General features: G+C 35.7%; 2 protein-coding genes across 2 annotated transcripts; both read right to left on the reverse strand.

Moving 5' to 3' along the window:
- Positions 1-8,878: 8,878 nt before the first annotated feature.
- Positions 8,879-11,613, reverse strand: LOC109082769 (metallo-beta-lactamase domain-containing protein 2-like). The gene is made up of 2 exons (XM_019097606.2): positions 10,977-11,613; positions 8,879-9,920 (listed from the first exon to the last, which is right to left on the reverse strand). Exons 1-2 carry the CDS (start codon positions 11,416-11,418, stop codon positions 9,535-9,537), a joined length of 828 nt encoding a protein of 275 aa, XP_018953151.1. The 5' UTR covers positions 11,419-11,613; the 3' UTR covers positions 8,879-9,534.
- Positions 11,614-13,612: 1,999 nt separating this feature from the next.
- Positions 13,613-20,239, reverse strand: LOC109082760 (lysM and putative peptidoglycan-binding domain-containing protein 3-like). The gene is made up of 3 exons (XM_042756644.1): positions 20,096-20,239; positions 18,991-19,257; positions 13,613-14,877 (listed from the first exon to the last, which is right to left on the reverse strand). Exons 2-3 carry the CDS (start codon positions 19,249-19,251, stop codon positions 14,239-14,241), a joined length of 900 nt encoding a protein of 299 aa, XP_042612578.1. The 5' UTR covers positions 19,252-19,257; positions 20,096-20,239; the 3' UTR covers positions 13,613-14,238.
- Between the last annotated feature and the right edge of the window lie 5,883 nt (positions 20,240-26,122).

Genomic DNA, 26,122 nt, shown 5'->3' on the forward strand with positions numbered 1-26,122 from the left:
TGGGGTTGTGCTGCTGTGATACAGTGGATTTTTTTTTTTTACTATTATTATTATAACCACTGACTCTTTGTAGCCTCATCTTTTGGAAGTGAAAATAAAACAAATTTACTTTCATAGTAGGGGTATGCAATATCACAATTTTTGATCGTTGACGATTAAAACGTCTCTGTCACGGTGTCTGTTCTGTGTCTCCCTGGGTGGCCACTAGAGGTCTCACTTCCCCTTATTGTCACCTTCGTCAGAACTACATTTCCCACTAGCCTTATCTGTTCATCACTGTTTATTGTGTTCAGCTGTCACCACTTACCTTGTTTGCACCTGTCTATAAATACCCTGGTTGTTTCTGTCATTATTACGGAGTCCTTGTTGAATGTCACCCTGGTTTGTCGTGGTTCTTGGATGTTGTTTATGTTTCTTGTTTCTGGACTGCTTACCTGGATTGTGACCTTTGCCTGGCTGATAATGAGACTTGGATTATCCTAATAAAGCATACTGCAATTGGATCTACCTGTTTGTGTGCGTGTCGTGACAGTCTCCACGACCTGCTTTTGAAAGAAAAATCATTCTACAGCGCACATTCTATCAGTTGCAGTTCTGGCACCTCAGTCTCAATATACTGTACTACGTGACATACATTCACATCAAATGTTAACTCAATGGTAAAGTTACACTCATGGCACACTGCATTCACAATCACGAAAGTACCTTACTTACATGTTCTTTAAAGCCTTGACGGTTAAATGTTTATTTCATGAGATGTTCTGACAGGTGCTTTCTGCACGTATAACTGAAGCGTGCACACTAAAAAGTTTGGTTATGTATGACGTAAAAGTAAAAAGTGAAAGAAAAATGGATGCACTCCTATATATTAGAAGCATGTGACAGCTGACTAATAGTCAAGGTTGCCAGGTCCCAGAAAAATTTCCAGCCCAAAGCTTACTCAAAACCCGCCCAAAAGGGATGAAACTAGACCAATTTTCGCCCTGTCCAAACACAAATGACAGTTGCTTTATACCATTAATGCCCTTTAAAATAAATTTAGATTTTATTTATTCTATATTTGCATCTTAGCAAGACCTTTGTATATTTAGTATGTGCGTAAATTATTTAAACTGTATTTTATTAATCTTTTCTTTCATGTTAATTTTCAGCACTTTCCATGATAAAATTTAAAATTAGGGCTTATAAGGCCAGAAATATTATGACTATATATTTTTGTTCACATCATATCAATATTTATCACAATATTAATTTACTATTATTATGGAAGAAAATGTTTTTTCACACGTTTGTTAGACTTTGAGAATGCATGTAAACATAACTTGTTATTTTTTCATAAATTCTTTCAAGCCAACTTTTAATTTAGGGCCCCATGAAATTCACTTTATTTCCCCAAACATTCAGCATTTTCCATTTTATTTATTTTGTGTTTTATAATTTAATGCAAATTTAACGTCAAAAATACTGTTTAATGAATCTGGTAAAAAAAAAAAAAAAAAAAACTTTAACAATTCAATCAATCTTTTAAAAAATAATATAATATAATATAATATAATATAATATAATATAATATAATATAATATAATATAATATGCCTATATAACAAGTAATTTACAACAAAAACATTGCCCTTTTTGTCAAATAAGATGATGCACGACAAAACTGTACGTTTGATATTAAAACATGGCTGAAAAATATTTGTGTTGAATGATATTCCTTACAAATAATAGTAATAGTATTATTATTTTGAGAAGTACATTTTACTATATCATAGTTATATATTTCTGTTAAAACTTTGTTTGTTTGTTTCATTTGAGTTTGTCAAATGATACGGTGAAAAGCTCTCTCTGAGAGGTTTTGTAGATGAAGCCTAAAAAGTGCAACGCAAAAGTTGAATCACTGTGAGCTTCACATGGGTTTGAGTTTGTGTAGACAAAACTATGCAAATCATTTAAACAGAGACACGCAGAACATGCAGGCTTATAAGCGACATGCTTGGACTGGCTGTTGCCGTGTTTATTAACTGCTGTAAAAGCCTGTACATCTATGCTCTGGGTGAAACTCACATAATAGTTTGTGATGTGATATCCATCTATCCATTCTTAAGTTGCCAGGTATCGGCTATATTCCAAGTATAATACACATTACTAAAAGGATCTATTTTCATTTTTATTTGTCTATAGATACATTTTAGGCAGCCACGGTACAAAACTAGCCCCAAAAAAAATGTAACCTGCAGCTCTGCAATTTTTCCTGTGACTGCATTTTCAAAATAGCCCAACTGACTGGCCAGCAGGCTCCTGGCAACACTGCTAATAGTGCTAAACATGTTGCCGCTTGTCATTAAAGGGACAGTTCGCCAAAAATTTTTAATTCTGTCATTATTTACTTACTCTCATGTTGTCCCAAACTTGGTGTGTGGTGGAAAAGCAAGACCTTGCGCTCATGCAGGAGTACTGGTGAGTCTGGGAAACTAGATAAGGTTTGTCCAATAAGGCTTTAGATTTGATGCTAGGCTTGTTTTTTTGGGGGGGTATGGGTGCTAAATGAGACTAAAAAGTCACCAAATATAGCAACAAGGCCGCTAAATTGGCAACACTGGATTGGTCACTATTTCAGATTCATTGTGACTTCAAAGATTTAAGTACTAAAACAATGAAATAAAGTGTGCCCTTATTTGAGTGTTACTCTCATGGTAATGAGAGGCAAATTGAAATGGCAATTTGTTATTTAGACTCCACAGGGCATTGCCCAAAGGCTTTTTTTTTTTTTTTTTTTTTACATGTGATGTCCCAATTTCAGAGAGACACATGTTTCCTCATCTTGAGAATAAAATGAGCCATTTGGGTTGCTATGTAGCCAGACTGTACCAGACTCAAAGCAAATATTGTACTTCTCTCCCGTTTCTTCCTTTTCTGTTAAGAAATCTTCTCAAGAGAAAAAGGCAAAAACTTATTTAAATTAGCTACTTCTAACATTCCCCTGTGGTTTCCAAATGTGTAGATCCATCCACAATAAAGCAAAGATTTAATCAGACAAAAAAAAAAAAAAGGTGCTCCAGAAACAAGATGACATGATGTCTGATGGCGACAGTAGAAATGGTATCTTGAAAGAAAAATCCCCCCTTATGGAAATCATGTCAGAAAGATCCACAAAATGAAATTGTGGGCAGCTTCAATGAACCATATTTCCCTTTTTCCCTTTGTTCTTCACTCCAAGAGAGAATGACTGTTTAATCCTCTAGTCTCATTGTTCAGCTGTGTCTGGTTGGTTGAGGGAAATTACTTTTTCACAGTGATGGTATAGAGTGTGATTTGCCAGAGAATGTTTCAGAACTTATTGCCTCTGAATTTTATGTTCATAATTAGGCAGGCTTGTCACTTTTGTCATGCCATTTCACTTTCAGTTAAGATCGTCTCATCAATAAATATACTTTAAATCATAAGACAACACTAATAAATCTGTTAATAATAAGACAGATACGTTTGATCTGGTATGCTGACAAAACTTAGAAGTGCCTTGAGTTTCAGTTCACTGGGTGGTTAAATATGGTCCAATGGCATTAATGCCCCTTGCCATTCTAATCAAATCACTAATGTATTAATGTAGGCAACAAAATAATGGACATTCGAAAAACAAAAATGCTATTTAACCAGTTCAGAGCTGAAATAATTACCTGTAAAGCTCCTTAAATGGATATCTCACCCAAAAATATCATAATTTACTCACCTCTACGACTTTCTTTCTTCTGTGTAGATAAATTGAGAAAGGTCCATGCAATTTATGCCCATGCAATGGAAACCAAAACTGTTTGTTCGGTCATCAACATTCTTTATAATATCTTCTGTGTTCTGCAGAAAACAAAAAAAATTCATACAGGTTTGGAAAATAGAGACAGAATTTTCATTCTTGTGTGAACTGTTTCTTTAACAACAACATGGATTTTGAAAAGCAGTTTACAAACAAAACTGAACAACGACAACAACAACAACAACAAAAACAGGCATGATCTGTAGCAAATAGCAGAAAAAGTCTTATTTCTCTGCAAGAAACTGTTGGTGAGAGATCTACACTGAGAGATACAAGAGGAAGTCCAGCAGCATGAAGCAGGATCCCTTGTACCCTTTTCATGACATGTTCACACTCCTAACTTCTTGAGCGAAGCTATAGAGAATCCGGGCTAAAACCACCAGACTATGGAAGTTTCTTGTCACAAGCTGTCAGATTACTCAAGTCTGCCTGACAGAAATCCTCCCGTCACCCAATACCCAACTTTCCAAATCTGTTGCCTGAACCCAAGGCTCTGTTTAACCACATCAACAGTGTATGCTTCACTATAATAACACAAGAGAGGGGAAGCAATTCCATTCCAGGGTAGCCAGACTACTGCAGTGACTAGTGTCTGGCATTGTTCGCTCTATAGGTTTTCTGCATGTTTCTACTGGAAACTGGGCTTATTGGGCATACTCTTCTTGCATATCCATACGACATCTCAGTGTCCCTATATTAGTGAAGGGAATTGCAAGTTGGCCAGTTGAAAGTTTCCCATTTGATTCACCAAAAGCAACATTTCAAACTCATCCCTGTCTCAGCTTTCATCCTGACTTTGGAAAGAGAAATGACATTGAGTGGCCTGTTTTTCCCAGTGAATTATTCTGGACGGCTCATCAGGCAGATCTGACACAAGAAGCCATATCCTAAATGCTACCCCTAAATCCCACATAGACTATTGGGTAGCAATCCCATGCAAAACAATTAATTTTTCATAATTCAACTTATAAGGAAGGCCTTTATGATTAGGTTGCATAAAGTCCAACTAACTCCCATCAGACGTGCTTCTTTGACTGCTTTTTGATTAGAAATACCGTGATGTGCAACACCTAGTTCATGACATCCAACAGGCTTTTTACTACATTAACTGTTTAGTAAAGAAGTCGAATTTTCATTTCATGCTGTCTATAATCCTTTCATGCATGGCGTCCACTACAGTGGACAGATATTTGAAATCCATTTTGAGCCATTTAAGTTGTAGCACCCAACTGTCGAACTCCCAAAGTGCTGTCTATGAATCTAAATTAATTTAAATGTACTGTATGAGTGCAGGGATTTGTGTGCATGATTGTGTTCGAGTGTGTGTTTGTGTATTTGTGCTCACCTGTGTATGAATATTATTTTTTGAAAAAATATCAGTATAATGCATTAATCATTAAATCAATAAATAAACAAGCAGTAATACTAATAGTATATACTGTACATATGGTTTGAATTTATTTTATTATAAATATGTGGCTATATTAAAGCTCCCCTTAGTGCTCTTGTCTTCTTCTTTTCCATCTCCAAAACTATTCTGCTCACAGTTAATTGGGGGACAATGTTGCAGGCTCATTTATTGAAGATAAACAATTGATAATAAATAATACTGATGATAATAAATAATATTGGGGTTGTTTTTGAAGCTGCAGTTGCTTATTTATCTTGTGAGAGTTGGCAACACTGATTCTTCTGTTTATTCATACCATTTGCTCGTAGAAAATGTTTTAAAAGCATGTTTTTTTTTTTTTTTTTTTTTAAGACCAAACAATAAGTTCTAGTGAATCTTTTTATAGCTTTGATGCAGATATGTAACCCCCTTAAAATAAAATATATTGGGGAAAAAAAAAGTTATTGTAATGATTTTTCACTTGTTTAAAAGTAAAAACAAGCATATAAAAATCATAAAAAGTCATGCATGTGAATTGTGCACGTCTTGTAGTCCTCAAGGACATGTGAAAATGAAGGCCATCACAGATCTAAAAGACTAAAACACAATGAGTTTCAATAAATATTTGTGTAGTACTATGGAGAAAGAGGTCCATTGCACCACCAACAATTAACCCACAAAACCTGCAGCAGCCAGGTCAGATTAAGGCTCCGTTACCACCCTTTCTCTCTGATAATCTGTTGGTGATTGGCACTTCCCTATTCTCCCCTCACCTCGGCTCTTCCCACACGTGTCATCTGGGCTCGCCGGAGGGCAGATAGGGGCTGTCAATTAGCAGATAATGTAGGGAGCAGCTGAATGTCAAACAACGCTTCCCTGGCGGCGACCACGCATCAAATGTCCGTCTGGCTGCCTGCGGGATACAATGTCTTATTACTGAAGTGGGGTTAGAGGGAAAAACAGCCAGCAGGAGGGGAGAAAAGTTGACGAAATCTGGCACGTTAGTTACAGGCTCTCTATCACTTTCACTAATGCAAGATGACATTATAGTTCAATTGTAAGTCCGCGAAGAGACATCTAGAAACAATGTGGCATTTGTTTGGGTTTTCCTTCCCTTGTTTACGGTTTCCCTTCAGTTGTCAACTTTCTGGTCAATACTTTTCATTATTTTCTAGGTCCAGGAAACAGCCTACATTAACATATAAACCATGCAAAAAGCCTGCTGTGGCTATTTTGTTCAAAATCAATGACTACGCTGAAATATCACAGCAAATCTCCACCATCTTTAATAATAAACCATGCAAAATATCCACAGCATGAGAACTCAAGCCAAAATCCTTGTAGGTCTATTTTTTTCTATGCCCGTCATGAAGGCTGACCAAAATCTAATCAAGTTTAGATTTAGAATAGAGCCTATTCCCTTCTTCTCATGGAAACTCCTTCATCATTTCATTTGAGCCCGATCACCTTTAAAAATAACAGTAACCACCTCTTGTAGGTCAAGTCAGACAAATAGTCCCTTGGATATAATTAGCCATCTGTCAACAACCATCAATTCACCCTGACTGAGCGCCGTGTCAAACAGTACTTTGGAATTTTTAACCAGATCTGTGACTGCCAAACGTATGTATTTCAAAAGACACACTGCCAGAACAAAACTTGGCCCAAAAAATATTTCAAGAGATTTGTAAGGAAATTAACGTCACATCCAATCCATCATGACTGGCCTAAAGGGATAAAGCTTGCGGTTAGTGATATGTAAGAAAATGTCAAGTTTTTAAAAAGAAGGATGTGCCAACTTATTTGGGGAATTTGGGGTTTGCTGCCAAATATCACTGACTTTAGTTTAATGCTCATCTACTTCAGCGCTCCATTTCCAAAGTAAATGGAAACATGCCGGCATAACAGGGTCAATGTCTCCATCTTGTGGTCATACTACTTTTGTTCAAAGGTGTAAAAAAACAATATCACAGTGAAATTCTCTCTAAACACATTGCACAACTACATTAATGAAATATCAACAAAGAGAAAAAGAAGAACAACACAGAGACCCAATGTACAGAATTGAAAGTGAGTATATTGTTAAACAGGTGCCTGGGTATTACAACAGCTGTTGTCACAGCATTGCGAGGTATTAGTTTGTTTACTCTCCTAGAGGCACTAAATATAGTGTTGCATATATAGCTCTACTCATTTTGCCTGGATTCAATGAATCCCTGAGCAGAAACATAGTGCACATATACTGTAAAAGCTCACTTCAACTGTAGATACATTATATATATATATATATATATATATATATATATATATATATATATATATATATATATATATATATATATATATATATTGTATCGCTCTCCATCACATTCACACAAACATTCTACTCTCCAATTTATGACATGAAAATGACATGTCAGCATTATGAAAATGACATCAAAAAAAGTCAAGCAGCATATTTGTAGTTTGGCAACATAAATGAGTGACTTGATGTTAGTCATTCTCATATCTCCACCAACACCTTATTTTATACAGCATCTCATTTCATTTCATTTCATACATCACATTTGAACACCAAAGAGGAGGCCCTTACAATTATGTCAGATTAAACTAAGGCAGTGAATTACTAAGAGGGAAAACAGCATTTGGCCTTCCACAAACTACCTACTGTCACCCACGCTGATTTATGTGCTTCCATATAAAAATTACCAATACAAATAAATCAAAGTCATTGTGCAGTTTGCAAATAAGCACATGGCAAAGACAACTACTAGTATGGAGGCAGTGTTACAGAACTAAACCAAACAAAAATTATCATTCAGACATCTTTCAGTTACTTTTCCTGACTAATATGACTGCTGTTAAAAGATTATGATTTTGTTTGTAAATAATGCACTTCAATTACATACACAACACAATTCACACAGAGCCTATAGAATAATAGAATGATGCTGCGTCCATGCTGTGCTACATCAATATCTCATGCAGACACTGGCATAGAGAACAAGTCAGCAGTTTGCTAATAATTCATCTTGTCTCCCATTTTAACTAACACATCACAGTGTTAGATTCATCTGCAACAGATCGGATTACTTCAAATTGTGACAGGAAGATTATGTCAGCTACAATGTGTCTTTTATCTGTAGACATACTAAGTCTTTACCTTACGGAAACCTTACAGTTACCAAATGTTTATATAATGATATTATTTATTAAAGGTGCATTGTGTAATTTCTGCATCACTAGTTGCCCAAATGGAATTGAAAAAAAAATAATGCTGCATCCAAATAAGCTTCTCCAAACATCGGTCCTGGAACGTGGAGTCCAAAACCATTTGAGTCAATTTCTTTAGTGTTTCCCCAAACGAGTAAGGCACACCCATCAACTGCAGGGTTATTAAAGTACATCAATAAATTAATAAATAATACTAATAAAAAATAATACTAAATAAATAATACTATACAATACTATAACTAAATATATTGACTATAATAAAAACTATAACAGTATCTCTGTGATACTAAAATAACACTGGCTGACAACACAATGCTGAAACAAACACTAACCCTTAAACCTAATCTTAACCTTAGCATTAACCATATATTTAAGAGTGAGTGCAGCCATTTTTATATTGAATGTGGAAGGCTTTGGGTGTCATCCGCTTTCATTAATTTTAGATGTACAAAAAAGTCAGTGTTGCTGCTTGATTCTGCAATCAAATATCATTTTAACTATTTTAAATCATAATCACATTGGTTTATAGCTCAAATAGTTTTACTGTTTACTGTACTTTGTTATTCTTCTAGTTATTCTATAGCAGCTAATGAATCAGAAGCCTTGCACCTTCACAGGAAACAGCTCTGTGCTGTTTTCAACAACCTCTGTGCTGTAAAATAAGGTGGTAACATTAGTAACACATTCTGATAGATAGCATTACCATTTGTCGCAACGGGTGACTGTGTGATTGAGTTAACCAATGAAAAGGCCAGTGGTGAAGGATCTGCCCTTAGCTGGTGTGGGGAAGGAAGGAAAAAAAAAAAAATCAACCTTGCTATATTGAGCTGCTCGACAATTAAGTAGTTTTTTTAAGTAGTCTTACATATACCTCTACACATTAGCACTGAAAATTACAAAAAGCACCTTTAAAATATGACTGTCTGCTATTTTTCTGATGATTTGATGGATATTGTGCAGCATATCATTGTCATTATTTTGAACTGTGATCAACACAAATAATACTATCAATCTGTTTATCAATAGCACATTGTATTGCTCAGTGTTTTCAGTGTGCTCAATACTGAGGTCTGCAATGACATATGTCTTTATCATAACTATTAGCAGGCACTTCTTGAGTTAGAGGCTCGAAGCGCCAGGCTGGCAATGGACTTCACCACACAGGTGGAGGCTCTGTGGCAGGCACCGGCACTAGCGATGTAGTTGGAGGCTAACCGGTGTAGCCGCTTGCTCCCGAAAGTGTTATAATGGCCAGGCATGACCTGGTCAATCTCTTCTTTATCGACCATCTCAAGCAGCCTTTCGCAGCTACGGGTGTAGTCGCTGATCCGGCTGTAGGGAAGCCAATCAATCATGGAACCATCATACACCACGTCTCCACTGAACAGCATTTTGTTCTCCTTGTCATGGAGACAAATGCTGCCTCTGGAATGGCCCGGCATGTGGAGAACAGTAAGCTGCCGGTCCCCAAGGTTGATAACATCGCCTGGAGAAGGAGGAAAGGAAGGAAATGTGGAATTGGATATTGTCACTGCATTGCAGCACTGACACAGCAGAAGCTGTATCGACTGATGCACAAGTTATGAAACAGGGAAGGATTTGAGAGGTATGCTACATTTTTGTTGGTATTACAACTGAGATACCTGTCCAAGAACAAAAATGTTGAGTTAAAAGGTTTTAATCATAAACTTCTACAAGCAAATATGCTTGACTGTTGGATTTGGTAACAGACACAGTGATTATATCTGCATAACCTATGCTTTTAAATATCCACAAAAATTTACAAGAAGGGTTAAAGGCACAAGGTGTGCTTATCAGAAATACAATTACAAGATAAGAATTTGTATACATGATTTTATTTCGACTGCACTCACAAAGAGTACTTTCTTACTGATTAAATATTTTCAGCAAAGCATAACTTTTTAACTTTTCTATGTAACTACAGCTATACTAAAAACTACACAATACTCACTATAGACAGCCTTTGTGTCAACTTCATATCTGAAGATACACTGGGGTGAAAAAATAGGCCTTATTTGTGAATGAACATCTATTCATATGCAGTAGTACAACTCCCTGCATAACAGTCCATTCACAGAGAATTATGGGGAGGTCATGTGTGGTTTACTCAGAGCTTTACTCTGATTCTGCTGGGTTTCTGCCAATGGTCCACTATAATGGTTTATCTCCACCATCAGGGAGATTATGAAGCCACATTAGACAGTGAGCTTGCTTTTCACTAACCACTGACATGCCTCTTGTGAGTCTATCATGATCTGATTTGTTTCGATCTTCCTCTAGAGCTCTTCAAAGACATTATGCAAGGCTGCCCAGAATGAAGTCATGCAGTTCAGTGTATTGTTATACTGTTTCATGGAGTAGCTTATGCAATGATGTGTATATATATATATATATATATATATATATATATATATATATATATATATATATATATATATATATATATAATATATATATATAATATAAAGCGTTGCATGCATTATAATAGCATTAGAATCCTGCAAACTGTACAATAGCCCACCTTCTTGTAATATATGTGTTGGTGTAACCGCCTTCACCCTGTACTGTCTTGCTCGCCATCCAGGCGCCGGATCCTCCACGATCTCACGGTCAGATAACCACGTCACGGTCTCGAAGTTGTCACCGTTAGCCAGAGCATCCACCTCCGCCTTGTGGACGCCCACCTGTTGAAACTGATGCAGCCCACCCGAATGATCAAAATGCACATGCGTGCCAATGGCTAACAGAGGGTTCTTGCGCTTCGAATCGTCCCCTAGCAGCCCTTTACTATTGATGTATTCAGGCAGACTCCGTAAACCCAGTCCAGTATCTATGACCACGTCCTGATGGGACCCGCGTATGAGCCAGATATTCGCCCTGTTCCCCGATTCATAAAACCGCTCCTGGATCCAAAACACGCCATTTTCCAGCGACTTATGCGCGTACCAGTCAGTCGCAGACATCTCCAATACATTCAAGAGATAATTATTGCATGCAAGGTTAATAGTATGGCTGTTAACCTATAATTTTTGTTTCAAATCCTAGCCGATGCAACTGCAGAAATGACGCTGACACCCTGTTCCGCAAGCGCAGCGCGTCATCGAGCGTAACGTCATGACGTACTGGACGGCCGAAATGCTATTGGTCAATGCGGCAATAGGCACCACCCAAGCTTTGCATATTACTACTTTAAAATACTATTTAATTGCCTAGACAGGTACTCGTTTACATTCATCCAAAAGCTGTAACAGAACAAAGTAAGCAATAGCACCTTAAAGTGTTGCTGCAATGCGACCAGCTGCCTTACTGGCGCAGTTTTAGAAGAAATACTGCATGTTGTCATTATTACTCACCTACGTTTCAACGCAGTGGATCTTCAATTTGAAAAATAAATCCATACGACAATTTTAGGTCTTTTGAAGCCATATGATATCTTTGTGTGATGACCAAACTGATTTTGAAGTATCTGTCCAACTTCGCCCAGTGGAGTTTTTCTCAAATACCAGCGGTGACGTTAAAAAAAAAAAAAAAAAAAAAAAAAAATTTGGTTGCCTCGTGACATCACGACGCAATGTGTTTACAGCGCCACTCGGAATTATGTATACAATTTTTTTTTTTTTTTTTTTGCCCATTTGATACTTTATCACACCCTCCTTCACCAAGTAATATCTGACTGACCAAAATGACAGGAAAGGGCAGAGGAATAGCAGCATTCACCTTCAACATAGAGGCCCTGGGTCTTACCAGAGGGTCCATGCCTGAAACCCAGAGAGGGCCACTCTGCTCTTCCCGGTGAGTTGTTTTCTTCTTATTTTTATGTTTCCCTCTGAGCTTTAAAAATCTGCTTCAGTTATCTTGGTAGTCATTATCCAGAAAGCCCAGACTATTATTTTTTTTTTTTACCCAAGTTTTAGACAAATGCATTACACCACCTAGGACATAATTTCTGTGCTCTTTCACAGTAAATTGAATATAAAACTGGGCCTTTGAAAGCTGGAGAGAATGAAGCCTATATGAGAGCTTTGAAACAAGAGACGAGAAGATGAACGAAAGGCATCCAATTTAACATAAAACTCCATACAGGAAAGGGAGGTGAGTGGTAGCCTTTATTTAATTTTGGTAACATATAATACCTACCTATTGCTTCCTACTAGGAGACTCAGGAATTCTGAGATAATCATATTGTAAAAGTAGACGGCTATGAGTAAGAGCACTGAGGGCAATGTTGTGTCTTAACACTGCCCTTCAGACATTATAAATCTATAAATCTATTTAACCCTATGTTTAAGTGAAATAGTATAACTGATTAGGGATAGTTTAACCTTGAAATTAGTTTATATTGTTTTTTGATTGTTTTATTATTATTTATTTTTTTCACGGTGTTATTAAAGTAAGAAAAGTCCAAAATTTAGAAGTTAAAATAAATTGCTCTCCTGTTTTAAAGTGTCTGTGAGTGTGCTCACCAGTATGATTCACAGATGTGGAGAAGTACAAGGAACAATACACAAGAGAAATGAAAAGAATTGAAGATGACAACTGGACACCAGGTATTACAGGAATCACTTATGAGTGCCATTTAAATTGGATGATTTCAGACAAATTATAGATTCGCTTTGTAAATTGGAACCGTCTTCCAAGGGAGCTAAAACCACAAAAGAAGATAATTAGAAGGAAAAGAGGTAATTTCACAAAATACAGAATCCCTCTTTATACAACAGCATTTCTGAATAACCTGTAAATAATTTGAATATTTACAGATACTTAGAAAAATGCAAAGATCTCAAGTAAGGACAAGGAGGAATTGCTAAATAAACTTGATGTGGGTACACACTGGTCATCACCCATAGGAAAACAACTACATACTACAGACTACTTTGAAGATGGCGATGATGGAAGTGATGACAACATTGATGAAGCCACTTACTAGCAAAAAAAAAAAAAAGAGTCTATCATGCAAAAGAATTAAAGTGAATCAATGTGTACGTACAATATAAAAGCACACAATTTTACTTGATACACTTCATGCCTTCAAAGAGCACAGTGTTTTCTAGGTATAAAAATAATTGTGTAATTATATAGATAATTGTCTAAACTGGTTTCATTTAAGCTAAATGATTATAAAATTAAAAGGTTAAAAATAACTAAGAGATTCAGATATTAAAATATAATTCCTTTATTTTCAACCTGCATCTACAGGATGAAGGCACATAATCACTGTACTCCATGTTTCAAAGAAATGCTTATATCTGCTACTTAAATGGAATTGAACATGTTTGAGAATATTTTACAAATCATCCCGTGTTCTTGCTAGGAGGAAGAAAAAAAAAAAAAAAAACGGAAGCCATTATGGTTCCATTAAGTTTTGTTTTTCTTTTTTACAAACAAAGTTTAAAAATTAAAACCAGAAAGGTTTTTACCATCAGTTGCAATACTGAATCTGGATTGTACATTTCCTAAAATAAATTACCATGTTTATTTCCCTGACAACCAGACAGTGGCAGCAAATATCTTGAACAATATATCAGCTGTTTGCCATTGATGCAAACTACAAACTTAATAGAGGTACAGAGATAGACACTGGCTCATGAGTGACACACACTATAAAACCAGCGATCAACTGTGCAAAATGCATCAAGGAAAAACCTTACAGGATTGGAATCATTTCTTGATTACTCGATCCTCACCCGCGTTTGTTAATCGTTTTTAAAATGTGGTTCTGCTTATACCTTCCATTAATGACTCCAAATTAATTAAATTAATTCCCTGGTGATTTAAGAGCCCCTTTATGCTTTCTCTTCATGCTTCACAAAATGTTGCTGTTTAGCAGCAGACTGTAGGTGAGAGTCTTGGTGAGAGGCAGGTAACCCAAACATAGCAGCAGCTGGCTGTGTTGGTCCTGGGCTGATAGAGTCAATGGTAGTATGGTGGCTAACATCTGCTTTCATCAAAACCTCATAGTATAACAGGTAAAAAACAGGTGTAACAATGCCCACAACCAACATAATGGCAACTGCAGTCCACCATCTCATTCCCCAGTCAGCACCATAGTATGGGTCTTTCTTTTGGGCTGGTCTGCGCTCGTGACCTCCCAAAAGCGGCTGCTCCAGCGAGGACACAACCTCATTCAGGCTGCTCCTGGAAGGGGCAGATGACTTGACGAGAAGTTGAATGTCCTTGTCCTTCTCCTGCAGGAAGCACTCCACGCTGTCCACAGATGAGGAAGAGGATGAAGAGTCCAAGGAAGCTCCAGAAATCGGGATCTCAGAGATTCTGCGAGTACCACTGGGTGAGCTGCTTTTATGGGGAACAGTGTTGTGAGTTTCTGTGAATGAGCTGAATTTTCTCACAGGGATCCTTATGGACCGCAGTGCAAAGAAGTCCTGTTCAGTTAGAAGATTGTTGGCCCGCTTTATGTCTGCAACCTGAGATGAGAAAACTGAAGATTAGAACAAGAATGTAAATCAGCACAATCAATTCAAGCCCTGACAACAACCTTACATACATTAGATATATTTGGGTAGCTATGTGGGGGCAGGACTGCTTTGCGTTTTTACATGTCAGAACAAAGATAACATGGAGTAAAGGGGAAAAACAGAGCTAGATGTGTCCTGAACGAGATCAGGAAGAACTTGTTATTATGAGGTGTAATGTGAAGTAGAAATTTGTTTACAGCAGCAAGGCAACATCATAACGTGACGTTAATTTAGAATTCAACTTGTGGGCGGTCACAGGAATGTCTACAACATAAATTTTACATCAGCTTTTAATGTGGCTCATTCAATCGAATTTGGAGTGGGAACTATCCATTGTATAATATTTTTGTTTTGACACTTTTTTTTTTAATGTCATGATAAAATTTTAGTAGTGTATAGCTCACAATAAGACTTACAACATGCATTTAGAATACATGTTGGGTGAATTTTCATTTAATACTTATTTTAAAAGAACCCCTGTGAAGAAAATCAACCACAGAACGTTTTTAACGTTGTCTATTTGGGGCTGTACGTATAAAACTTCTCAGAAATGCTCTTTAGAATAGTCTTAAGCTTTGACTTAAGTGTCAACAAATTCTTAGTTACAAGTAGGACTTTTCTAAGAGAAGGAGACTTTTATAAAGAAACAACAACTTTTTTATAAAAGCAACTTTTAGTAAAGTCTAAGGCAGATGATACACGTGGCTACTTTTTTGAGCTATTTTGCCAGACAGCTTTTTTGAGCAATGTTGCTTGGGCACAAATTTGCTCAAAAAGTTGCCCCCTGTATCATCAGACTAAGACTGATTCTGAAGTGTAAACTTAAGGACTACAGCTTTTTTTTTTTTTTTTTTGCAGCATGGCTTGACAGTCAGTTAGAAAGTCTAAAGAAAAACCATATGGAAGCGGCTAAAAGTGATGCCAGCCTAGGAAATTTGACATCTTCATCCTTAATTTAAAAAAAAAAATTGTAATTAAATTGCATAGTTGCTTAGAATCAATTGTTTTATTTGTGATAATGCAATGAAACATGCCAATGCAGTCATAATTTTTGGCCATGCTGTCATACAAAGAAATTACGAACACATGCAAAAACAAGAGTTATTAATTAAACAAAATTTTAATAACTGATGTTGTAGTAAATGTTGCCGTTTTTTTTGTTTGTTTGTTTTTCTTCACTAGATTTAGTGACTTCCTCACACCTTTTGAGACTTTTTTTCAAAAGCCTAGCAACAAAATAAATTTTTTGGACAAACCATATCTAGATTCCAAGACTCTCAATACTGATCTATATTTATATAGATCAGTGAACTCGCCATTATGACGTAATCTAGCAACGCAATCTGTTTTAGCTACTTTTAATTGAAAGCAGTTGACAACACTGGTCAGTGTTTTTTCCCTTAGGGCCATTAAATTTTTTTTTAAAAAAACACCTCCACACATCACTTTTGGCCACTGTTGTATTTGGTGGGGTTAGTGGCACAATATTTAAGACCCTCATCACCAGTCCATTGCTGAATTTTTCCAATTTTCCAGCCAAAACATATCTGCAGCTAGAGCAGTGATTTGTAGAGTGGAAGACGTTATTAAATTTCTTACTTGGTCAGTTACAAAAAGAACTGACTATCTTGACAATCAGGTTTGTATCGTTTTATCAACACCATATCATCACATAATTCCAATACGTTAGGGTGACCGAACGTGCCATTTTCCCAGGACACGTCCTGGCCAGGATTTCTATATTGCCTAAAATATCCAGCTTTTGGAATTGGTTTCCTGTTTTCATACTTAATGAAGGTAATGATCATATGACCAATAACTTGCAGACATTGTACGTGTATACATGTAATATGTAAGTGTACATATAAGTGTTCGACTTTAAGCAGCACTGAGCATACCGATCAGTGTATGACATCAAAGTACGGTACTTTGTCGTACAGTTGGTCTGCGCATCGCAAACAAAGCCAAAACACGGATATTTTAGGCAATATAGAAATCCTGGCCAGGACGTGTCCTGGGAAAATGGCACGTTTGGTCACCCCACAATACATCATATCTTTATTGGAAAGTGTGTGTCTCCTCCTCTTTGCTGCAATCTTATTACTCCTAACTAGGTTAGAAGACCTCTCCAGCTCTCTTAAAGGGATAGTTCACCCAAAACTGAAAATAAGCCCATGATTTACTCACCCTCAGGCTTCCGGTCACTCAAGAAGGCGCATTCATGACAAGGTGTTCGAGCGCATGACGTAGGTGTAGCGGAAAGCACAACATAAGATCCAGGGAGAGAGTGACAAACACGGAAGCACAGAGGAGATAGCAAGAATGTCAGAGGATTTTGATATAAGACAAGAGGAGAATGAGTTTTTTGCCCAGCCATATGTGATGGAGGCTGTGGCAGCGGCACAAATTACAGATGTAGTTCACGTGGTTTCCCTGTGCTGTAAAACAAAACTTGGTACTCGCGAGACTACGCTCTTCTCCCTGGAGCTAACGTTGCGCCTTCTGCTACGCCTATGTCATACGTCTTGAAGAACGCCTTGTTGTGAACTTGCTTGAGTGACCAGAAGCTGGAGATTAGTTTATACATTTTTAAAAATCTATTTTTTTCTTACACTAACACATTGCTTCGCTTCAGAAGGCCTTTATTAACATCCCAGAGTTTTTTTAGTTTTATGATGATGGATGTACTTTTTTCAGCTTCAAAAACAGGGGTACCATTCACTGCCATTATACAGCTTGGAAGAGCCAGGACATTTTTTAATATAACTCAGATCGGATTCGTCTGAAAGAGGAATGTCAGATATGCCTAGGATGCCCTGAGCGTGAGTAAAGCATGGTCAAATTTAAATTTTTGGGTGAGCTATCCCTTTAAATAATTTAGGAGCTGAGACCTAGTCTTAACACTTAGGAACCTTTATGAATCACTCGTATTCTTAAGTCTAGGAATAAGAGTAAAATCATGTCATTCTTAGGATTTTGACACACTTAAGACTAATATATATATATATATATATATATATATATACATATATATATATATATATATACATATATATTACATATATATATATATACATATACATACATACATATACATACATATATATACATACATATACATATATATACATATAATATATATCATATATACATATATACATATATATATATATATACATTATATATATATATATATATATATATATATATATATATATATATATATATATATATATATATATATATATATATATAATATATATATATATATATATACACATACATATACACACACATGGCCTCTGGTGTTTTAAACATGCCTAAGGATAAACCTTATGCAAATTCAGTCAACACCATTGCAGAGTATAACAAGGTGAAGACACAGTGTAAATAAGAGATTGATTGTGCGCCCACTGAATATAACTTCGTGAGATCGCAATGATCTAAGATGAGTGACAGCTTTACTGTGATTATTAGAGGGTGCTCTTTGTGCACTTTCTAGGCTATAATTTGAATACATTCACTCATGGATTCATTCTCAAAACGGTAATGAATGGCATAGTGATAACTATTAATTCGATTGCCACTGCCATTGTGTAGCGTTTACCATACCATTTACTTCTGCTAACTAAGGGAAAGTGGAGAAGGTTCAAGCTGGTGAAAATGAGTGGAGGCAGTAAATAATTTCCATATTCATAGACACACCTATGTTCAATGAGGTAAGGGTGTAGAGTTACAACCAAGCCATTTTAAGGCATGAATAAATTACTTTAATGGGGGAAAAAAACAAAACAAAACAAAACAAAAAAAAAATATTCAAGTATGTAATTTTGACTATCAAATGTGAGTTTTAAGGGACAACAAAATTAGTGACTGCAGGGGGACTTTAAAATATACATTTTAGATTGTATTTCTAGATACAAGTATAATTCTAGATTTAAAGCAGCATTTTACACGGCAATATTCTTTATATTCACATAAGATTTTGATCATACCAGTCACATTTCTATAAACATAATGAAACAGAAAAAGCAAGAGTACAACAAGGGAACTCTTACTTACAGTACAGAAATATTGCAGAGAAATACTGATCAGCGTATCTCCGTCTTTTATGTCCCTTATCAAGTAGACAAAATCGTCCTTGCGATCTGTAGATGTGCTCCTGCGAAGCCTCTCCTTGCCTCTGGAACGCAGCTCAAAGGTCTCTCCGTCCTCTTCTGAGTAGTCAGTCTCGGAGTTGTTTCCAAAAGCAGACATGTAACCTGTGGGCGGCTGCACTGTGGTTGCAAACTGGAAACCATTGTGCTGGTTCCTTCCAGTCATTTTTCACTGTAAAAAGAGCAAAAGGCAGATGAATTAAGTTTTGTTGGCCATTCGTGTGTTGTTGCTATGTCTGTTGGTTCTGAGCTCATTGGATTCTTTTTTACTGTCAAGTTAGAAGAAACCGCATAGTTGAGGTGTGGGAAAATTAAATACGGATGCCTATCTTAACCTAATGTAGACGCACTCTGCAACAGCTAACACTGCTGATAAGACCACATTCAACCATGGCAGATGTTGATAGAAGCTATTTTAGGAATTTCCACAATCTACTTTATGTTGAAACAACAACAAAACAATTTAATATATATATTAACTAGCTTTTCATGTGAACTGTTGTGGCCTGGCACACGCAAGGTATCGCTGACTAGCAGCTACACTTGTATTAGCATGTAAACAAGACTTCACAAGATTTACATACACATTCAAGAAACCAACAAAGACCAAACGTCTTTTAAGCACACGAAGTAAACGTTAAACGGATATACTTATTGAATAAAACCAACGCTAGTAAGGTTTATAAACGTAAAATCTAAGTATCTCAGTTAGCATATTATTTTAGCCAGCCATACGCAACACAAATACAATATCTAAACTGGAAAAAATAAAAATTAAAAACAAATAGTCTCTTAGAATGCAGAATAATACCGCAATTTATGTAAACATATCAGTATGTGATTAAACAATACGTAACGTCTAATCCTCTTTAGTAAACCGGGTCAATGGTCTCGTGCTACTAATGCTAACCAAACTTTATATCAACAAAAGCTGATTGGTTATCTAGCTCGATTTTTGGTAATAAACAAACGCTCATTAATGTTCTGTTTATCAGTTTGTTGCGGTTTACCTGAGAAACGAGTGTAGTCCGTTTGACTTCAGTGATTATGGCATTCTCTAGTTTCCGCTATGTGCCTCATTACTTCAGCTGCTGGACTGGAGACAGAGAAGCCACGTCAACAGAGAAGCCACGTCAACAGAGACAGCGCTCCGTGTCTCCCTTACATCATCAGCAGTTTCAGGTAGCTATATTTAATGATGTTTATAATAATAATAATTATTATACTTATTATTATTATTATTATTATTATTATTATTATTATTATTATTATTATTACGTTTGCAACAGGGGACTATTAATAGTTGACCTCATAATTGACTACAATTGACTGGCAGCAGTTTTTGTAAACATTCTGTTTAGCTACTCATGTACAAATAAGCACATTACAGATTTTAATATGCTTTTTTATCATTATTATTTATTATGAAGTTCAGACTTAAGGTTATATTTAAACGAATTCCATTGATCATCATCATTTCTGTGAACATGCTATTGTATAGCAGCACTTGATTTCAGTATTTGTATAGACAAAATGCATAATAACCTGGGGGGCCGATCTACTGTTGTCCAGAATCAAGTGGTTTGTCTTTGTCGGGCATCTCAGCTGAGACCTGTCCACGGGTGACCCTTCAGTAGTTGTGATGTACCAGTGGTGTAGCTATCAGCATCACTAATGCACACAAGCCCTCACAGCACATCAAGCTGCAAACCATGTGAGGGACCCTAACCCTACCTGACCTTAACTATTTAAAAGCAACCAACCACTCAAAACACCCAAACTACATGTAGCAATGCACTACAACAGCAACCAGAGTCCAGCATCCGCATAGCAACATGCTAACAACTGTTCAGAAACCTTAGCAAATGCATGTCAACACACAGGAAACCACCCAAAACATAACAATCATGTAGCAATGTGCTAAAAAACACTTGCAACATCCTCAACTGCACTGATAATTACCAAAAACCTCCAAACAACCACATAGCAATGTACTTAAAACTTACTTTTCAAACTTAAAACTTACTGTATAACCGTATACAGTATTTACATGCATACTGTAGGTCCCACTGTGATGACTCCATGTCTGGGCTTCTTTCTTTGGAGTACCTCAGGAAGGGGCTTTTCGCTGGTGTTCCTGCTGGTTGTAGAGAAGCTCTCAGATATGAGAACATGTCCATCGGGCTGCTCTGTCTCCACCAGTCCAGGACAGATGAGGGTCTTCAACAGACCTGCTTTATCTTGAGTCCCAGCTCAAGACTGCACACTGTAGCCGTGGATGGAGACGGGCTCCTCCTGCTGACACAGAGGTGACAGACAGACACAAGTCCACTGAAGTGACTGCGGCTGCTGTATGAATGCTAGGAAGGACAGCAGCGTTCTTCAGGTGACACTTGGCAAAAATGTTGCTTTTTCAAGATTTGGCAGAGGTGCAGCTGTAGGTGTGATCCAACCTGCTTACAGCTGCCAGCCATAAAGAGTCTTGAGTGGAAGAGCCGTCCTCAACCCAGCATCCCATAAAGTGTGTAGGAAGAGCCCTGGTTCTTCTCAGGTGATTCTTATGATTGAAGAAACACTCACTAGTTGAGGGCTTGTAGCACATATGATCAGGCTTCAAAGATTCAGGGGTTAGTTTGTTGATTTTAAATATCAACTCAAGCTGCTCTACTGACATGCAATGTTGAGGCTCTTTTTAATTGTAAACAACACTAGATATCAGTAAGATCTGCTTGAACTCAATGTTACATGTACTGTGCAATATGCAACTCTGTTACCTTTGACATCTTAAGTTTGTCATTGTGTGTGTATGTGCTCTATGTTTGTGGTTCATCAATTAATAACTCTTTTAGGTGAATGAATTATTCTTGTACTGACTTTTGTTCTCTTCCACCAAAGCACACTGCTTGGCTTTTCCTGCCTCTAAAGACTGATTATGGAGGAGTATTTCATTAGTTGTGAATCGATGTGAATGACAGAGGTCAGAACTAAGCCACAGGTAAGAAAATCTTTTAGGTCTCATAATTTGTGTAATACATTGCACAAATTAAATTCTACAAACAGACTCTTTGAAGTTCAAAACAACTTAGGTTGTGCTCTGTGGTGCCCATCATATCCATGTATGTTTTTAAATCATTATGATATAATAATATACACTGTAAAAAAAATAAATAAAAAAAATACTGCCAAATTACTTTAATTTCTTTATCATGTAACTCTAATAGAATTCTTATATTTACAGTTACCCACTGATATCATATATATATATATATATATATATATATATATATATATATATATATATAATATATATATTATATATATTCCACCCTCTTTAATCATATGTTTCAGTCAAGTGACTGAAAGTCTGCTGACTTTTTTCTTGACATATCAGCGGGGCAGAGTTATGCCAGTAGCCTAAATACAAACACATGAACAGAGATAAAAATTTGTACAGATCTCACATTAGCAGAGATTCTATCAAATATAATATGTGTGTGTGGCATATTTATATATGTAAAAAAAATAAATATATATACATATTAATAATAATAGCCTAAATAAAAAATATCGGCCGCCGCCGTACGCTAATAATAAGTAGGCTACTAGAATATTATACATTTGTCAAAGTAAATCTAGGGCGTACTCATTTCTGCAGTCCTTCATTTAAACAAAATTATATTTTATATCTTATTTTACAGATTTCACAGTTTTTATTAAGTAGCCTATATGTTGAATAAATATAAATAAAACAAATCTTTTTTATACAAAATAAATACATCGTATTTGTTCAGAGGGGGTGTACTCTTTTATTTTGTGCGCTTATTAAATCACACCAAAAAAGAACAGACCAACAAATTCTCTTTCGTAAGAGTTACGCCCGTCTTAAAACACACCAGCCTCTAGTAAATCAAGGCTGGTTTATTAAAGTGGCTCGTGAAAGTCCTGTCTAATCATGGGTGTTTCGTGTATGAAATGTTTGTGGGAATCATCAGAGAGCACTACAGAAGGAAGGCAGACAGAAAGCTCGCTGGGTAGGTCTCCTCCATCTAGCAAACTGGCATGTTAATAAATCAAACACAGATCGCTGGGTGGAGCTGTTCCCTCGAGCTGTCAAGCCCGGAGGTTAATGAGATTAGCACACATCCCTGCTCAGAAAAGACAAGGCTCTACCCAAGTCCACTAGTTCAGACGTGACAAGCGCTAAACGGACTGCATGGCGAGCTTTACGCGCATCCACACTCACACCGCATGGACTGGAGAATCCACGCAGCGTCCTGTAAGAAAACCCTCTCTTGCCCAAACTGATTGAGCTGTTCAAGAACAACTTATGTGCGGGAACAGTGGAAGCGCAGTGCATCATCTGATTGACGGACACAGCCCTGACCGGTTTAATTTATCCCGGACCTTTTGTCGTTTGTCTTGGAGTCTTACAATAAAGTGTTAGGTAAGTAACTTATATATCACATTACATGTCCGTCACTTGTTTTGTGCAGCATTTTAATGAAATAGCCCGGCCAGTGCGACACAAGAGCGTCAAAGCGTAACGGTCAGTTTACAACAGTTCAGTCTGCGCAAGTTATTTGATTTATAAAGAATAGTTTGCTAATTTTCTTTCCTTTTTTTGAACCCGATGGATTATGTATTATGACAGATTGGTTTGGTAGTTTTGTTGTTGTTGTCAATGGGAGCGGGAGGAGAGACACAAAGAATAAACATTAAAGCTGGAGGAAGCTACAGTATATCCCTCTCCTAGTAAAAAAAAAAGTAATATATTTAAAATGCATTTATTTCATACTAAGTAGCCTATAGTTAAAATCTATTTACATATTTACTGACATATCGCTCGAGACCACTGGTATAAAAATTATTATTAAACTTTATTTGGAGTAATACTTGTGGACAATGCACATTTCTTAATATTAAGCATAAAATGTGTTTTAATGTCACTGTTAATGAGGATTGTATCATCTCTGAATAATATTGGTCTTTAAATGTAAGATATTTCAAGTGTACCTAAAGTATACTTGAAATAGTTCCACTTTAGCACAACCAAACATATTTCAGTATATCTTTAATTGGACTTCCGCACAATTAAAGTGCATTAAGGACATACCTTGACTTCGAAACCGGTTCCTGAACCATACGTTTGATGGGCTGATCTTGCTCTCACTCTGTTTGCTGTGTACACAGACTCTTCCTGGAGAAGTGCCCATACAAGGAATTCCACCCTTTATGACATCATGAAGGGCCACACTCGAAAAAAAAAAAAAAAAAAAAAAAAAAAACTTTCTGAAACTTATACGAACCCTGAAGGAGACAGAAGGCACAGAAATATTCCATCATACGTCCAAATTGTTTTTTGAGACTTTGTCCATGTTAAGCATGAGAATCCAACTCTTTAACAGTGTAAATAAGACCTGCCCTTTAAATGAGAATTAATAGTGGTGTAACAATTAAATAATAATGCATTACATAAAATTAATTTTTTTAAAGCATAAAGAAAAATAAAAGTACAGGTTTATTTATTTATTTATTTATATAAATTTTTTGTACATTAGAATGTGTCCTGTTTTTTTTTTTTTTTTCTGAGCAAAACATGTTTTTTTGAATATAATTTAAAATATAATACAATTTAGTATGATCACTTATTCTTTTATATATTTGAATAAATACAGGTCTGAATAAATATGTTGTTTCATTTTTACATGATTATACCTGTTACGTTGAATGATGATGGAACATTATTTCACCTATAAGTTTTTTGAAACATTAAAGCAGAAATTGCATGAACGTAGACATACTTGCATTTAATATGGTTTCTGTATCTAAATCACTTTTATAAATATAATTTGATGAGGTCAACGAAATGGGACATCTTGTTTTTGACCCAAATGTCATTTGGCAAATTAGAAGTCCTAAGTAAGATTTTTTTTTTTTTAAGGATATAGGTTAATTTTAAGGAATGATATAGGGCTATGTTAAGATTATTTTAATTGTTAAATTAAATTGTTTCAGTTTGATATTGTATTACCAACATTTATTCTTATACACATATGTGACATTAAAAAAAAGGTTTTAATTGTTTTAAACACAATAAATAAAATATTAAGCTTTAATTGTTTCTGTTGGTCAAAATATGCATTTGGCATGTCAAAATTCAGCATAAAATTACCAATACATTGATATACTATTCTTAATAGAAGTCAGTCTTGTAAAATAACAAAAGGTCTCTGTAAAAAACAAAATCCCCACGCATGTAACAAAACCTGCAGTTGTAGTATGTGGAGTTTGAATATTTTTAAGATTTAACTTCTGTAAAGTATGTGCTTTTACTTATGTCAAAGACCCCGAGAACCGAAAGCAGTAAAATTGAACATCCACCTTTTTTTTTTTTTTGATTTATTTCATTGGTTTTTTTTTATTTTTTGATAAAGTGGGTGTTTATGAAAATGGCTAGTTTCATGCACAGAAAAAGCTGTCCCTGTCTAAAATTTGTTTAATTATTTAGATAAAACACAGTTCACTTAGAAGCATTTTTTTCAAAATAATCATATTTGTCACTGTCATTCATGTCAAACCTTTTTAAACGGATTAGAAATAATCCCATACCAGTATTACGCAGAATTTGATCATCGAAAGCTCTTTGTATTACTAATAATTTTATAAAAAAAATTTTTCTTTTACATACTCAAAACCCGAAAAGCATTTTCGAAATCTCCTTTATTACGCACAATTTGATCATCGAAAAGCCTCTTTCAAATTGTTTTGATAAATGCAGTTCACTTGACTGTATCAAGAATCACTTTTTCTGTCATTACACACAAAAATATCACATAATACTTGATCTATTTCATACAAACATTACTTAAAAAAAAAAAATATATATATATATATATAAATAAAATAAGCATTTTTTTCTATATTATAGAATTTATATCGATAGCTCTATATTGTATATATATATATCAAATAAAAAAAAAATCTTTTAATTATTTTTATTAGCTACCATATATATATATATATATATATATATATGT

The sequence above is a fragment of the Cyprinus carpio genome, chromosome A5 (assembly GCF_018340385.1).
Source record: "Cyprinus carpio isolate SPL01 chromosome A5, ASM1834038v1, whole genome shotgun sequence".
Taxonomy (NCBI): domain Eukaryota; kingdom Metazoa; phylum Chordata; class Actinopteri; order Cypriniformes; family Cyprinidae; genus Cyprinus; species Cyprinus carpio.